This window comes from Rhinichthys klamathensis, unplaced genomic scaffold (genome assembly GCF_029890125.1).
Source record: "Rhinichthys klamathensis goyatoka isolate OS25496 unplaced genomic scaffold, OSU_Roscu_1.1 h1tg000487l_1, whole genome shotgun sequence".
NCBI classification, from domain to species: domain Eukaryota; kingdom Metazoa; phylum Chordata; class Actinopteri; order Cypriniformes; family Leuciscidae; genus Rhinichthys; species Rhinichthys klamathensis.
In genome coordinates, this window is record NW_026606974.1 from 1,325,001 (window position 1) to 1,339,772 (window position 14,772).

The following is a 14,772-nucleotide window of genomic DNA, read 5'->3' on the forward strand; positions in this document are numbered from 1 at the left end:
TAATTTGGTGTGTGACTGGATGAACAGCATTTGACATCAACAACAAAAAATATGTTTTTTAAAGAGCTCTATTGTGGTCAAGGGAGAAACTTTTTACAAGACACACTTGTTTTTACTTTTCACCTAATAAGAACTAAACTTCTCACTCACTCTTCATCTCACTTGCTGTCTCTGTGTAGTTATTGTTCTTTTTTTTTTTTTTTTTTTTTATTGTTACATGTCACTCCTCCACTGCTGAGCAGTTGTCCAATTGGATCTGGCTCGGAAAAAAGTTTTCCCTGTCATCTAGTGGACATTATTATGAACTACAAGTGTTGCTGTTTGGGAAATCCAAATAGTAGAGCTTGTACTTTCATAAAATTACATTTTATAAGAGCTGCCGAGGAATGTGAATGTGCCATGTTGAATGTTTGACATTTTCACATACAGTTTTATTTGTGTTTTACTAGTAAATTTATTGTTTTACTAGTTACTAATGACATCTTCAACAGTGTAATTAGATTACTGTTCTAATATGTACTGCATTACTTATTACTTTCTAAATCAACCTCGACCAGTTATACAAAAAAAAAAGGGTAGACATGAAACTGCTCTTTTTAATTCTATCAAATAAGTAATGTAAAATTGCATAAATTATTCTTGAAGTGACTTCTTGAAGGGAGGTTACATTAGAAACATAGCGGTAACATTAGACGGTAAATACTGATTAAATCCACTATAGAATTGTTTTAGTCTATACAGTATTTAATGCAGTTACGTACATCAGAAGACAAAATTAAGAGTAATCCCTTTACTTTTCAAGGGAAAAGTAATTAAATTACAGTAATGAATCACTTAGTAATGCATTACACCCGACACCAGTTAATGATTCTGGCTGGTAACTGAAGGTTGAAAGGTAAAAAAAAAAAAAAAAAAGCAACTTTATGATTAATCAGAATTGTTAGCACTAAAATGAGCTGCATTTCTATTTCTGCACTTGTCCTGCAGGGCCTAAGGATCATCTTCACAGACTCGTCCCGAATCATCTTCCGGCTCAGTGGTTCTGGGGCCGGAACAGGGGCCACCATCCGCATCTACGCTGAGAGCTACGAGAGAGACCCAGAGAGACACAGCAGAGAGACTCAGGTGAAGACTTCACTCTAGTTTAACACAGCATCACTGCTGTAAAAGCTCAGCAGGACTGATTTGTGCTTATGAACCAGTGCACTGCCAAAGTGCTTCGGAAGAAATAAAAAAAGCTTAGCTACAGTTTAGTTATGCAATGATAACAAAAGCCTAAACAAACATCACACTTAATAGGTAAGTCTAAGAGAAACCTTCCATCTGTGTAGCAATATTTATTAATTATAATGTGCTTCATTGCTGCCATAACATCATATAAATCTGTTATAGAATTTTTTTGACACATATCAGTTATTGATAAGTTAATTTGTTTTTGTTTTGCTTGTATACAAGTGATATGTCATCATCTACTGTATGTGGAAAAGGTCATTTATTATCATCATTTGACCAATCAGAGGCAGAGCAGAGTTGGCTGTCAGAAAGGAGGGGTCAGAGAGATCGAATCCATATATGGAACGGTTAAGCAAAGAGAACGGTTTGGCCCGACAGTGGAAAAGGGGCTATTTATCAAACTGTTTCAGACACTGTGAGAAAAGATGTGATGCTGCAATGTATTTTATGAGAATATTAAAGTGTTTTTTTTACATTGAATGCATGTAAACCTTTAGGTTACCTCCCAAACAAAATTAGGAACCTTTAAAATAGCATAATAGGGCACTTTAAAGAAACATTCCAGGTTCAGTTCAGTCGACAGCATTTTTGCCATAAAAAGGATTTTGACTCATCCCTCGTTTTCTTAAAGTAGAAATCAAAGTTACAGTGATGCACTTACAATGGCCAAATTGTGTATGTTTTAAAAGCATAAACGTGAAGCTTATGCTTTTATAAAAGTACTCACGTATTCTTCTGTTAAAACTTGTGTATTGTTTGAGCTGTACAGTAGTTTTAGGGTTTGAGGTGTTATGTTGTCATGGCAGTAAAGTTGTAAAATTGATTGTAACTTTACAGAGAAAAAGTTATTAAGTACCTCTTTCACACTAAAATCATGTTAACATGCATAATGTTCAAGTCTTCTGGCTGCACTATTAAAACAGTGAGTATTTTAATGTTAATTTAAGGCGACTCTTTATTAAGGAAAAAAAAAAGTATTTTTGTCATTTCTTACTCACCCTCAAGTTGTTCCAAACCTGTATGAGTTTCTTTTTTTCTGTTGAACACAAAATAAGATATTTTAAAGAATGTTGGTCACCAGAAAATTGAAGGCACCCATTGACTTTCATAGGAAAAATATACTATGCAAGTCAATGGGGCCCATCAACTGTTTGGTTACCAACATTCTTTAAAATATCTTATTTTTGTGTTCAGCAGAAAAAAAGAAACTCATAAGGGTTTGGAACAACTTGAGGGTGAGTAAGTAATGACAATTTTCATTTTTGGGTGAACTATCCCTTTAAAACAGTTTAATGCAGCCACTCATGCTACTGTCTCATGATACTGGCAGTCTGTTTAACAAGCCCTTCCTTTGACCGTTGTAGGTTGTGCTGGGTCCTCTCATTGCCATTGCTCTAAAAATCTCCAACATCCACGAACGAACTGGAAGCAGAGGCCCCAGTGTGATCACCTGAGACCAATCCAGCAGCACACACACACACCAGGGGCCAAATTCACTTTCCTCACCCATGTCTGATCCGTCTTCTTTTGTGCCTTTTACCCTAAACACTACAAAGAATGTGCCAACTCTTCGTTTTGCTGCTCTTTTACCATTTCTCGCCTTTTCCTTTCTCCTCTCTCGTTTGTCTTTACAAGGGCCCCTGTGAGGTTTTCTCTTCTTTTGCACATTTATAAACTCATGTTAACCACTACAAAAAGATCCAAAGGGAGCAAAGCGTTTTCTTCATGCTCACGCAAAGACTCCTTGACTGTGTTTAATTCAACAAGAATGAGGTTAGAAACAGAACATATATAGACCACTTTGTGTTTTGAATCAGCTGCATGGGGTCTAAAACTTAAACAGCAACCTGTTTGCCTGTATGCCTTTGTTTACAATGTAGCTGTTACAAAGAAAAGTAGGCCTATTCAATGCAATCAATGAAACGAGGGAGCAACGCTGTTCAGTATTTACTTATTTCTGTGGAATTCACGTTAGAAACACTACAATATAATCTGTGCAACAGCTAGAGCTGGGGCCTCATTTATAAAATGTTACATTTGATCAAGTTCATTTCTGAAATGTGAGTATAGGTGTGATTCAGAGAACGTACGTAGGCCTACGTACGTACGCACAACAAACGCGCGTACGCCTCTCTTCCACATGTGAAATCAAGAAAAATCTAGAAAACGCTCCCTAATTAATGTTATTTGCAACAGTCAGCTTCCTAATCCTTTACTTGAGAATAGCGAACTGCAAGAATTGCTTAGATTTACCAACGCGTTCTCATCCCAAGGCGTCATATACGACGCTTTTGCCAAAGCGTAGGCTACATATCCTACTCACATGGCACCCTTTAGCGTAAATATAACACGCACAGAGTATGGGTAGGTTTAGGTCTGGGGTAGGGTTAGGGTTAGACCACTAGGAGGCGCCTTCTGCCCCATATATATCTGCGTCTCATATTTACGCTAAAGGGTGCCATGTGCGTAGGATATGTACGCTTTGGCAAAAGCGTCGTACCTGTACCCTGACTCCGCCACAAGATCATTTTTATAAATCTGAACATTGCAGTGGATTTTAGCACGTTTTTATAAATGAGGCCCCTGATGTCCAACAATGAAACACTAAAATAATAATCATAGGCTAAAGATTGTCTTGAAGAACTATTGTGCTATAATTTTACGTTCAATCTTGTAATCTGCTTTGATTTGCAATTTTCTGACCACTTTCTGAAATGTCCACCAGATTAACTTTGTGGCGTGAATCAAAGTATGAAATGTTTTAAAGGAATGTTTGGCTATGAATTGGTCCGCTCAAATTATGCTTAGTAGTTATTTTGTTGAGCTTTCAATTTTTTAAATCCTGCATGAATCAGTTGTTTGTGTCTAGTGTCAGATGGATTATGTGCATTCCATTGTGTGATGAGAAACAAAATGAGAAAGTTTATTATTATTATTATTATTATTATATAACACATAACATTTAAAATATTTTTTTTTGAGCCAGAACATTTATCAGTGTTTTATCAGTGTAAAAGTGCAAGTCCCTTAAAATTCTTTACAAATTACTCCAAGGTGAAAACAAATGCTCCCTTTTAAATGCTACTTTGATGGAGGATAGAAAAAGGGTAAATGTCATTAGCTGTAATTAATTTTGTATCCTAAAATGTGCATAAATAAACTTTATCTTTTGTGTGTCCTGGCTTCTTGTTATTGTTATTCTTTATTTAAATATATAAAGAACTACATTGCCAGTCAAAAGTTTTTAAGTTTTGTTTTGTTTTATTTGATTTAAAATGCTGTAAAAACATTTTAATAGAAAGGTTTGAAGGTTTTATTTTTTTGAGTGTAGGACAAGCAATTTTAAGAATGGATGGATTATTAAAAAAAAAAAATAATAATAAATAAATAAATAATAAAAAATAAATTCAATCAAGTGAGGTTTATTCTTAAGTATAATTCTTATATTTTACAAACAAACAAGAAAAAATTAAATAACCCTGAAAGTGAAAAGAGAGCGACTTCCGAGGAAATTAATGCAGACTCCCGCACAAATAAAAGCAAAACAAAGCAAGGGCAGAATCAGACAGACTGCAAAAAAAGGGTGTTTGTTTTTGTTCATAGCAAATTTACATGGGCTCAACTCAGATGCAAGCTGAAGAAAAATCTGCTGAAGATTGCAATTCACATCTCAACTATTAGCTGGAGGGGAGTTCCACATGCCTGGTGAGTTGCACGAACAAATTTATGATTACAAAGAATGCCTATTAGTAAGGTTAGTGAAGGATTAAGCAATAGGGGTCCATTCCTTTCTTCAAAAAAATGTATATATGTTTTGGGTCAATAGCAAAAGTAAGTCAGGTGAATCGTTTTTTTTTTAACCTGTTCAATGAAACGAACTGCTCGAAAGAACCAGTTCGCTGAAAAGAACCAGACTTCCCAGTATCAGGTTTGGCCACCAACTGCTTTAAAGGGATAGTTTACCCAAAAATAAAAATTAGCCCACGATTACTGACATTCTTCTATCAGACGAATACAATGGGAGTTATATAAAAAAAATGTCCTGGCTCTTCCAAGCTTTGTAATGGAATGGCCGTTTCTGTTTTGAAGTCCATAAAAGTGCATCCATCCATGATAAAAGTGCTCCACACGGCTCCGGGGGGTTAATAAAGGTCTTCTGAAGTAAAGCGATGCGTTAGTGTAAAAAAAAAATCCATATTTAAAACTTTATAAAGTAAACAATATTCACGCTACGCCATGACGCACTACGCTACTTCCGATGTCACAAGTTGTGTACCGGTAAGTTGCGCATAAGGCGCAAGTAGACTGCGTATGGCCATTTGGATGGAAGCTAGAATTTTACTTTGTAACGTGTTAAATTTGAATATTTTTCTTACACAAACCCATCGCTTCGCTTCAGAAGGCCTTTATTAACCCCCCAGATCCATGTGGAGCACTTTTATAATGGATATAGATCCACTTTTATGGACTTCAAAACAGAAACTGCCATTATTAAGCTTGGAAGAGCCAGGACTCTGATTATATTCGTCTGAAAGAAGAATGTCATATACACCTATTTGATGACTTGAGGGTGAGTAAATCATGGGCTTATCTTCATTTTTGGGTGAACTATCCCTTTAAGTACTACAATGCATCTCGTCCTCATGGACTGAATCAGATTAGCCAGTTCTTGCTGTGAGATGTTATTCCACTCTTCCAGGGCCATGTTGTTACATGCATGTGGTTTGGCACTGCTAGCACAATCAGCTGTCTTTCCTGTCTCCCTGTAGCCCTATCTTAGGTGTCTTACATTACGGACATTACCGTTTATTGCTTTGCTCAGGCCACATTTGCAGTCCTCGTCATGCCTCCCTATATGGCATGTTCACGCAAGTCAGCAGGGACCCTGGGCATCTTTCTTCCCTAGCCCTCAGGTGCTCTTCAGTCATTTCTGACCGAAAATTTTTCTGTTTTGAATTTTTTTAAATCACAGCTTCATCGGAATGTTGAAGTGGTCGTAAAAAAAATAGTGCCTTTTGTGCTCTTCGGTCAAGAATGACCGACCATAGGAAATGAATGGGAAATTGACAAAAACACAAAAATTTAATTTTTGTGTTTTTGTCAATTTCCCATTCATTTCCTATGGTCGGTCATTTTTTTACCTAATGTACAATCTACAAATCGTCCACGATGCAGAAAAAAGTGCTCAACAATGAAGGGGTGACACTCTAAACATCAAGAGTGCAAAACAGACACACTCACCCCCACACACACACACATACAAACACACTTTTATACACATACACACCAATGAATTGTGATAAAATAAAAAAATCTGTTTTGAATTTTTTTAAATCACAGCTTCATCTGAATGTTACGAAACTTGGTGACTTTTATGACATTAGGTATATGAACACACACAAAAAATTAAGGCATGATTCGAGCAGGCTAAGTGGTCGTACACAAATTTGTCACACTTGTGCTCTTCTGTCAAAAATGACCGACCATATGAATGAACGGGAAATTGACAAAAACACAAAAATTCTCTACAAATCGGCCACGATGGAGAAACAAAAGTGCTCAGCAATGAAGGGGTGAAACTCTAAAACATCAATAGTGAAAAAAATAACATAATTAATAATTATATATAATTAATATATATATATATATATATATATATATATAATTAATATAATTATAATTAAAATTATTAAATAATAATTAATATGTTTAAAAATATAAATAATATAAATAATAATAAGCTTTAATAAAGCATTACTGTTTATTGTTTTATTGAATTGTAATGTTACCTGTAACAAAATGCTTTCTCTGTATTCAGGTTTGACTGTAGCAATAATGCAAAAACGTGTACACTTCACATCAAACTTATTTTAAAAAAAAAATTATAAACCTTGGCAAAAAGTATTATTTGAGAATTAAAAAAAAAATACATTCAACAGATGGCGCTAGTATGACTAAAAAATGGATTTAAAAGGCCTGTATATTAATCTGAAATACTGCAATAATTGAAGAAATATTGTAAAAAAATTGGGGGGGGGGGAAATGGAATTATTTTTAATGGCAAAAATGGACCATAAATATTGCATAAATATTAATAAGTAACTTAAAATTCTCTCAAAATACAAAATTAAAAAGAAAAAAAAAACATTATAGAACAAAAATAAATTGCATTGGTTTTACTGGGATGGAGGAAGTTTCATTTTTAGGTGTCCGGTCACTTCTGACCGGGAAGATAACAAAAGGTGCACCCAAATGAAGACCACCTGAGGGCTAGAAATGTATCTTAAGTGTCCTTATTAGTGTTATTGGAACTGTGCCTGTGACCATAACAGTACTACTGTCTGTAAACTTTCTTGCTGTTTTAAAGTAATTATCTGATCAGTTGAGAAACCATGGGGTTTCTGCTTATAATGGCATAATGCAAATAATATTAGCTCATGCTCAATAAGAGCTTATAGGCATATGCGTCTGGTTTATGTTTTGTTTATCTTTAGAAAAAAAAAATCTATTTCTAAATCATAGTGTCAATGTTTGAATTAATTCGTCAGCCATGTTAACAGTATAAATAGACAAACCGTTAATAGGGAGAAAGTCAAACAGGATTCAGATGTGAGAAACTTCAGCCTAGTTCCATCTAATAAAACACTGACAGACACACAATATAACTTCTTTTAAAAGGCGAGATGGAGAAATGGGACCAAGACGAATGAAATGTGTATAGCCTACAATAAAAACGATCAAAAGGTTCAATTGCTGTTCCACACAAAAACGCTAGATGGAGACAAGTTCACATGACATCATGCATGACATCCATCCACTAGAAAATGTCACAGCAGTTTACAATCACTGTCTGTCAGGTGTATTAGAATAAAACATTTCACAGAAGAGACTCTTATATATATATATATATATATATATATATATATATATATATATATATATATATATATATATATATATATTGATCGTGTCTTGATAATGTTAGGTATCGTATCTAATGGTATACAACTAAAACGATGCGATAAATCCTACACGATATCGAATGTTTCTGTAAATTCGTTTTGGCGGTTGCAGTAGGCCTAGCCGTAACGAAGTAGGCTAAGTGGGAAAACAGCTTGCTAGCTAAGCGTCGCAAACAGTTTTTGCAAGTTTTCGTTGTCTTTGTTGCTGAATAACCGAATCTGTGTCTTTAAACTGAGATTGTCTGTGCAGTCAGTATTAATCATAGTCCCACCTCTTCCTGCAGCAGCACTGAGAGAGAGAGAGAGAGAGAGAGAGAGAGAGAGAGAGAGAGAGAGAGAGAGAGAGAGAGAGAGAGAGAGAGAGAGAGCGCAGATACAGCACTGAGAGAGAGAGAGAGAGAGAGAGAGAGAGAGAGAGAGAGAGAGAGAGAGAGAGAGAGAGAGAGAGAGAGAGAGAGAGAGAGAGAGAGCGCAGATACAGTCATATGTAGTGACGGACAGCGATGCCAGCGGTAACCCTGCAAGAGTAGGCTACAGCGCATCTCTGACAAATATCGACGTTTGAGAAAATAACAACACAATTTTCCGGTAACTTCTTTGGATACCTCATTGAAATTACATTATTACATTTTAGCAGCTAATATGACTGAGAAGTGAATTTTGCACGCGAAAATGTTTATAAAGGATTTTCAGTCATCGTTGCCATATGGAATGAAACGCGGATGTCAATAGATGTTTGAAGTGCACATGGATGTTGCGACTCTGCTTGTTGTGTTTATGGAGAAAATTGTGCGTCTGTCCAAGATCAGCTGAGTAAGTGTTTATCAGATGTTGAGATTATGCTATGCATGTACACAGGACAAGTTATAATTCAGCTGTAGGATATGAAGTTATAAATCAACATGGCTTTGGGTGTATTCTTACAAACAAGTGGATTTTAACGTGTCATTTTTTCCCCACTAAAAAAGTAAACCAGCAGTAAGCAATCATGGTAGAACCTGTTGGCTTTGTGGAAGCGTGGAAAGCTCAATTTCCTGACTCAGATCCTCCTGAGATGTCTTTGAACTCTGTTGGAGACATTGAGCAGGAGTTGGAGAAATGCCGAAACTCTATTAGGCGACTGGAGATGGAAGTGAACAAGGAGCGCTTTCGAATGATCTACCTGCAAACACTTCTGGCCAAAGAGCGAAGAAGCCATGACTCTCAGCGTTGGGGCTTCAGTAGGGTCTTGCAAGGTGAGCGTAAGCCGGCATCCACCGACGTCCATCCTCAGAAAGCTGATGAGAGCAGGTTTCTCCCAGCCAAACTGAAGCACACGACCGCAGCAGAGGAGAGTCGTGAGTCTCAGCCGTGTGTTGAGGTGGGGGGATGTGATATCTCAGACCTGGACAGGCAGAAAAACAGAGATGGTGAGACTGACTGGATGTCTCCATACAAAAAAAGGAGTGTTGAAGCTCCACTCAGACCCATTGCTGGACGTGGACCTGCACATGATGAGGCGGATGGTGTTCCAGAGTCTCCACTGAAGGAAAAAGCCACCACCGGGTTGGGAGTCGCTGCACTTCGGTCAAACTTTGAACGCATCAGGCGAGCCAATTCCCAAACATCTAGCGAGGGGAAAAGCGAGAGGCCTTACTACGTCAATATGGAGTACCACCAAGAAAAGGGTCTTGTTCGGGTCAATGATAGAGAAGTCTCTGAGAAGATAAGTAGTTTGGGCAGTCAAGCTATGCAGATGGAGCGCAAGAGGTCTTTGCATTCTGTCCCGGGTAATCTGTCCACTGCTTTCGGGGATGTCCATAAGCCAGAGCGGTCACATGAAAGAGCAACAGAGAGTGGTTACAGCTGTGAGTACGATGAGGCTGACCTGAATGCTGGGTTCCTCAAGGACAATTTAATTAGACTTAATGGAAGAAGAGCAACTCAGCAGAACTGGCACCAGTCGGACTGTCAGCCTTATACGACCGTTTATGTGGGGGGCATTATGGGAGATGGAGAGGAACTGCACTTGACGTGGCCCAGGCGGTCTTACTCACCTGGGAGTTTTGAGGATGGATACACGCCAGATTGCAGCTCCAATGAAAACCTGACATCCAGCGAAGAAGACTTCTCCTCAGGGCAATCCAGCCACGTGTCCCCGAGCCCCACCGCCTACCGAATGTACCGAGAGAAGAGTCGCTCTCCATCCCAGCACTCCCAGCAGTCGTTTGAGAGCGGCAGCCCTCCTACCCCACAGTCCCAGAAGCGTCTCAAGCAACAGCTAGCGCTCTCCGAGGCTAATGTTATTGGTGTCCGCAAGAACTGGCCCACTGACGGAAGCTCCAACAACTTCAGCAACAGTTTCCATGGAGATTTAGGTAAGACAACATTCTTGCGGTGTTTACTTTTGTATGTCCCGTAGGGTCTGTTTGGTGGGCCTTTCGTAGGATTTCACTTTCCCACAGTGGGGACATATTAAGAAGAAAAGGCTCCAAGATCCATTATAATGGCATTTTATGCTTGATATTGGTCTTTTAAGAGGTCATTACTCCCTGTTGTGCAACCCTTCTAACATGTATCTGATTTTGTCGTCATGTGTTGAGTATTACAGGGGTTTCAAACTTTTTGATGCCAGGTATGATGACCCCCTTGTGAAGCATTCCCTTTCGAAAATATAATGGCATAGGCCTACACATTTTCATTCATAAAGGCCTATTATATTGTTTGAGGAAAACTATTAAAGAATTGTTTCCAAAATGTAAGATTTGGCTTTTACGTTGTCACTGTACTAAATCTAAAGCAAATTATTAAAATATTATTTAGAAAATATGTATTTTGCTTTAATTGGATGTGTATTTAAAAATATTTGAAAAATATTTTTAAAGAAAAAATCAGGGCAGTCAGTAGAATGAAATTATTATGATTATTGTTTTGGTTTTGGCCTGCCTGTAGAAAACAGAATGAAACCGTAATATCATCAGATTTGGTAAATGTGTTATAAACTTTAGATTTATAACATTTATTACATTTAAAAATATTTAGTTAATATTTTAAGTTAAGAAATGATGTAAAAACCTAAAAATGCATTTTTATTTTTAAACCCCCTAGACTTTTAGGCAGATAATGAGGCAAATCCATGTTGTGTTTGTCGTTTTTTAACAACAGTACCAACCCTCTACTATATTTGTTCTTTGTGTAAGCTCTCCATGTGGTTTCTCCCTTTACTTATCTCGCTGTCATGATACGACTGGTCTGATCTGCAGTGTTTGAGGCCAAGAATGGCCCGAGGCAGTGCAGTCACTCGTTCTCTGTCCACCCAGAGTGTTTATGCATCAGTTCACATTAATGTTGTTGTCCTGCCGAGGGCTAATTAACCTAAAGGGGTCGTCTACTATGGTGAATTTAGCAAGGCTTTTTGTTGGGGGAGGGGTGAAAGACAAGAAACAAATTAAGAGAAGGACTGAAGATACAGAATGTCAATTGAGCAGACATCTGTGGTTTTATTGGTTTGAATGGAAACACTCAAGGAATGGTTCTTTATTTTGAATGTGAGCTGTAATGCATTTGAATGGTCACCATGCGAATGGCATGTAGCTTTACGTTAGTTAATATTGAGGCTTGTTTTCCTCATGAATTGAGGGGTCACTGCAATGCAAAGAAGAGGTTATTTGAAGCAAAGTGTCAGTGGGAAGCAATCTTGCATTTAGAAATGGTTTTGCTTTTAATCATTTCATTTTCACATGCATTTGCTGTTGTAGCAAACGTTAACACTCATGTTCTGTTCAGACTGCATTTATGTTTAGGGTCCCAGAGACCCCAGTGATATAACACTGTAAAAAATGATTACACTCTGAAAAATGCTGGGTTGTTTTAACCCAAGTTTGGGTCAAATATGGACAAACCCAGCCGTTGGGTTACATTTTTTTAATTGCATTTTTAATCCAACGTTTGGGTTCGTCCATATTTGACCCAAAATTGGGTTGAAACAACTCTGCATTTTTTAGAGTGTAAGATTAATAAGTTGTGACAACATATGTTTTTACATTGCTTTAGTTTAACTCATCAAAATAAGTTTTCCACTTTTTTTAAGTTATACAGTCAGTTTAATGTAATTTAAGTTGAAATGACTTAAACATCCAATTGATTGTACTCAAAGTACTTTTTAAGCAACTTTCTTAGTGTACTCTTCAAAAGTTTGGGGTCAGCAGGGATGTATTAAATTGATCAAAAGTGACAGCAAATACCTTTACATTGTTGCAAAAGATTTCTGTTCTTTTTAATTTTATTCATCAAAGTATCCTTAAAATGTTTATCGCACTATCAACAAAAATATTAAGCAGCTCAACTGTTTCTAACATTGATAACAATAATAAGCAACAACTCAGCATATTAGAATGATTTCTGAAGGATCGTGTGGCACTGAAAGCTGGAGTAATGATGCTGAAAATTCAGCTTTGGCATCACAGGAATAAATTACATTTTAAAATATATTCAAAATCAAATACAAGTAAAAATTGTAATATGTCAAAAGAAAAAGCTGTTTAAAAAACAAAACAAAAAATAAACTGTATTTCAAATAAATTCAGCCTTGGTGAGCATAGGAAGCTTCTTTCAAAAACATCAAATCTTACCACCCCAAACTTTTGAAAGCAAGTGTATGTAACATATTCTCATAGAGAACATTTGAAGCATGTTTTCCTCATTAAATGATCAAAAGTCATGTAGATATGTCATAGCAAGACATATTAACTGCTGAGCCTTAGACTCTCAAACCTTAAACAGAACATTAGTGTTAAATGATTAAGCAAGAGCACAATAATGATCAAATCTAGGCTAGATCAAGCAGAATACATCATTGTTTCATTGTTCATGTTGGTCTTTACTTCCCCACTTTGCCTAAAATTGGAGACTTATTGTCCTATAATATGTGATGATAATGAGGATATAATATAGATTAGACAGTAACTCTTTAAGTTACATTTTTTTAAGTGCACATTTGCAAATTTGACAAAAATGACAGAAACCGATATTTCTCTCCTATCAAGCAGAAAAGCGCTCATCAGCTCAGTCCAAGCTGTAGTTACGTAAGCAGGCAGAGAGAGCGCAGAGCTGCGAACAAACAAATTGCAAATGATCAGTGTTATGTTGCGTTTTAACAGCAGGATCGTGATTTACACCAGTGGGAAGTGTAGTCATTCTTCAGTCTGTCTCCACACTTTCTCCAAATTCTTTTCTACAATCTTAATAGATTGCCCTCGAGCTGTTCACAAACCGCACTGTCGAGTCTTGCAAGATAGTTTAAACTGCCTCTGTTAGATCCGTTACTCTGAGAGAGATCAGAGAGCATGATGCACAGATTTTAGTCCTCGAAAATCTCAGTCACGCTCACCTAGTGCCCCTCCCTTGTGTAAACAGCAGCGGACAGTGCGGCCACGTGCGTTTGTCAAACAAGCACATGCTGTGCCACACTGTGGTGATGACTGCCCTGACATTTTTGAAAATCCTCAAGGATTTAATATGAATTTACTATGAAATTAAAAGGTACTAAGCTTCATGCAGTCAAACAATTAACGGTTGCATGCCAGAGGTTATTTCGCAACAAGGAAAATATATCTTCATGGAAATCCCTTGAGGTGGCACCAATCATAAAAATGTTTCCTCAGACCTCTTCTGTGGTAAAACGGTTACTTTTCAATCGTGTTTTATAAATCCGCCTCGTTTTACACAGGCGATTGCTGCCTTGATCAGTCAAAAGTGTTGTGCTTGGTGGGCTCGGAATGGATTGAGTTTGACTTTGTGGGCATTATGCTGACAGAACCAGCCAGTGAATGAGATCAGGTGGCTCTTACAGGTTTACTGTGTGCCATTTTTCCTGGGAAGCTAAATCTGGCAGGTTTCCCTTCCGTCAACTGGGTGTTAAGTCACCTCTTAGGCACAGACCGGCCCTGGCAGACAACATAATCCTGCCTGTATTATTAAAATAAACAGTCCTTTGTTAAAGTCCTCCTCACAAACTCTTGAGTTACACCATGCATGCTGGCTTGGGCAAAAAAAAGTTTGGGTAGAATAGACTTGTGGGTTTTCCATGGTCGGTCGGTCGGTCTATCTATCTATCGAAATTAAGTTGATATTTAAAAGGCATTCTCAATTCAATTCTAAATGGTGCACCATCCTTCTGCATGGAAACGGTAACAGGTGATAGTGCATTTTATCTTTGGTTTAACATGATTATTTTAAGGAAAGTTCTTTATTATTTTGAAAACATTTCAACTTTGCAAACAGAATCTGTGGTCTGCTTTCAGTAAGGCTTTGGGAATGGCGAGAGGTATTTGATGGCTCTTATCCCTCTTGTTGTTTTTCCGTTTTATCATCTGCCAGAGCCCATAAATCCAACGAAAGCCTCAACATCAGAAATACCGCTCATACAACATCAAACGTGCACATAAAGCCTGACAGCAGTAGCGACTGCTGCATGTAATTTGCTTCTTTTCAAACAGTCTACTAATGTGGTCAGTTAAGCTGTAGTTCTCTTACGAGAGGTTCTCTCGTATTGCGTAAGCTAGCTTACGCTGCGGGAAAGATTCATCTTTGCTGAGAT

General features: G+C 37.4%; 2 protein-coding genes across 2 annotated transcripts in view; both read left to right on the forward strand.

Moving 5' to 3' along the window:
- Positions 1 to 2,930, forward strand: part of pgm5 (phosphoglucomutase 5) — a 27,496-nt gene extending 24,566 nt beyond the window's left edge. The window contains exons 10-11 of the mRNA XM_056237477.1: positions 988 to 1,125; positions 2,598 to 2,930. Coding sequence (XP_056093452.1) covers positions 988 to 1,125; positions 2,598 to 2,687 — 228 coding nt within the window. The 3' untranslated portion in view covers positions 2,688 to 2,930. The remainder of the gene's footprint in view (positions 1 to 987; positions 1,126 to 2,597) is intronic.
- Positions 2,931 to 8,634: 5,704 nt separating this feature from the next.
- The window catches only part of si:dkey-91m11.5 (PH_BCR_vertebrate and RhoGAP_Bcr domain-containing protein), a 54,469-nt gene continuing 48,331 nt past the window's right edge, over positions 8,635 to 14,772 (forward strand). Inside the window, exons 1-2 of the mRNA XM_056237565.1 lie at positions 8,635 to 9,008; positions 9,164 to 10,552. Of these exons, the coding sequence (XP_056093540.1) occupies positions 9,184 to 10,552 (1,369 nt within the window). The 5' untranslated portion in view covers positions 8,635 to 9,008; positions 9,164 to 9,183. The remainder of the gene's footprint in view (positions 9,009 to 9,163; positions 10,553 to 14,772) is intronic.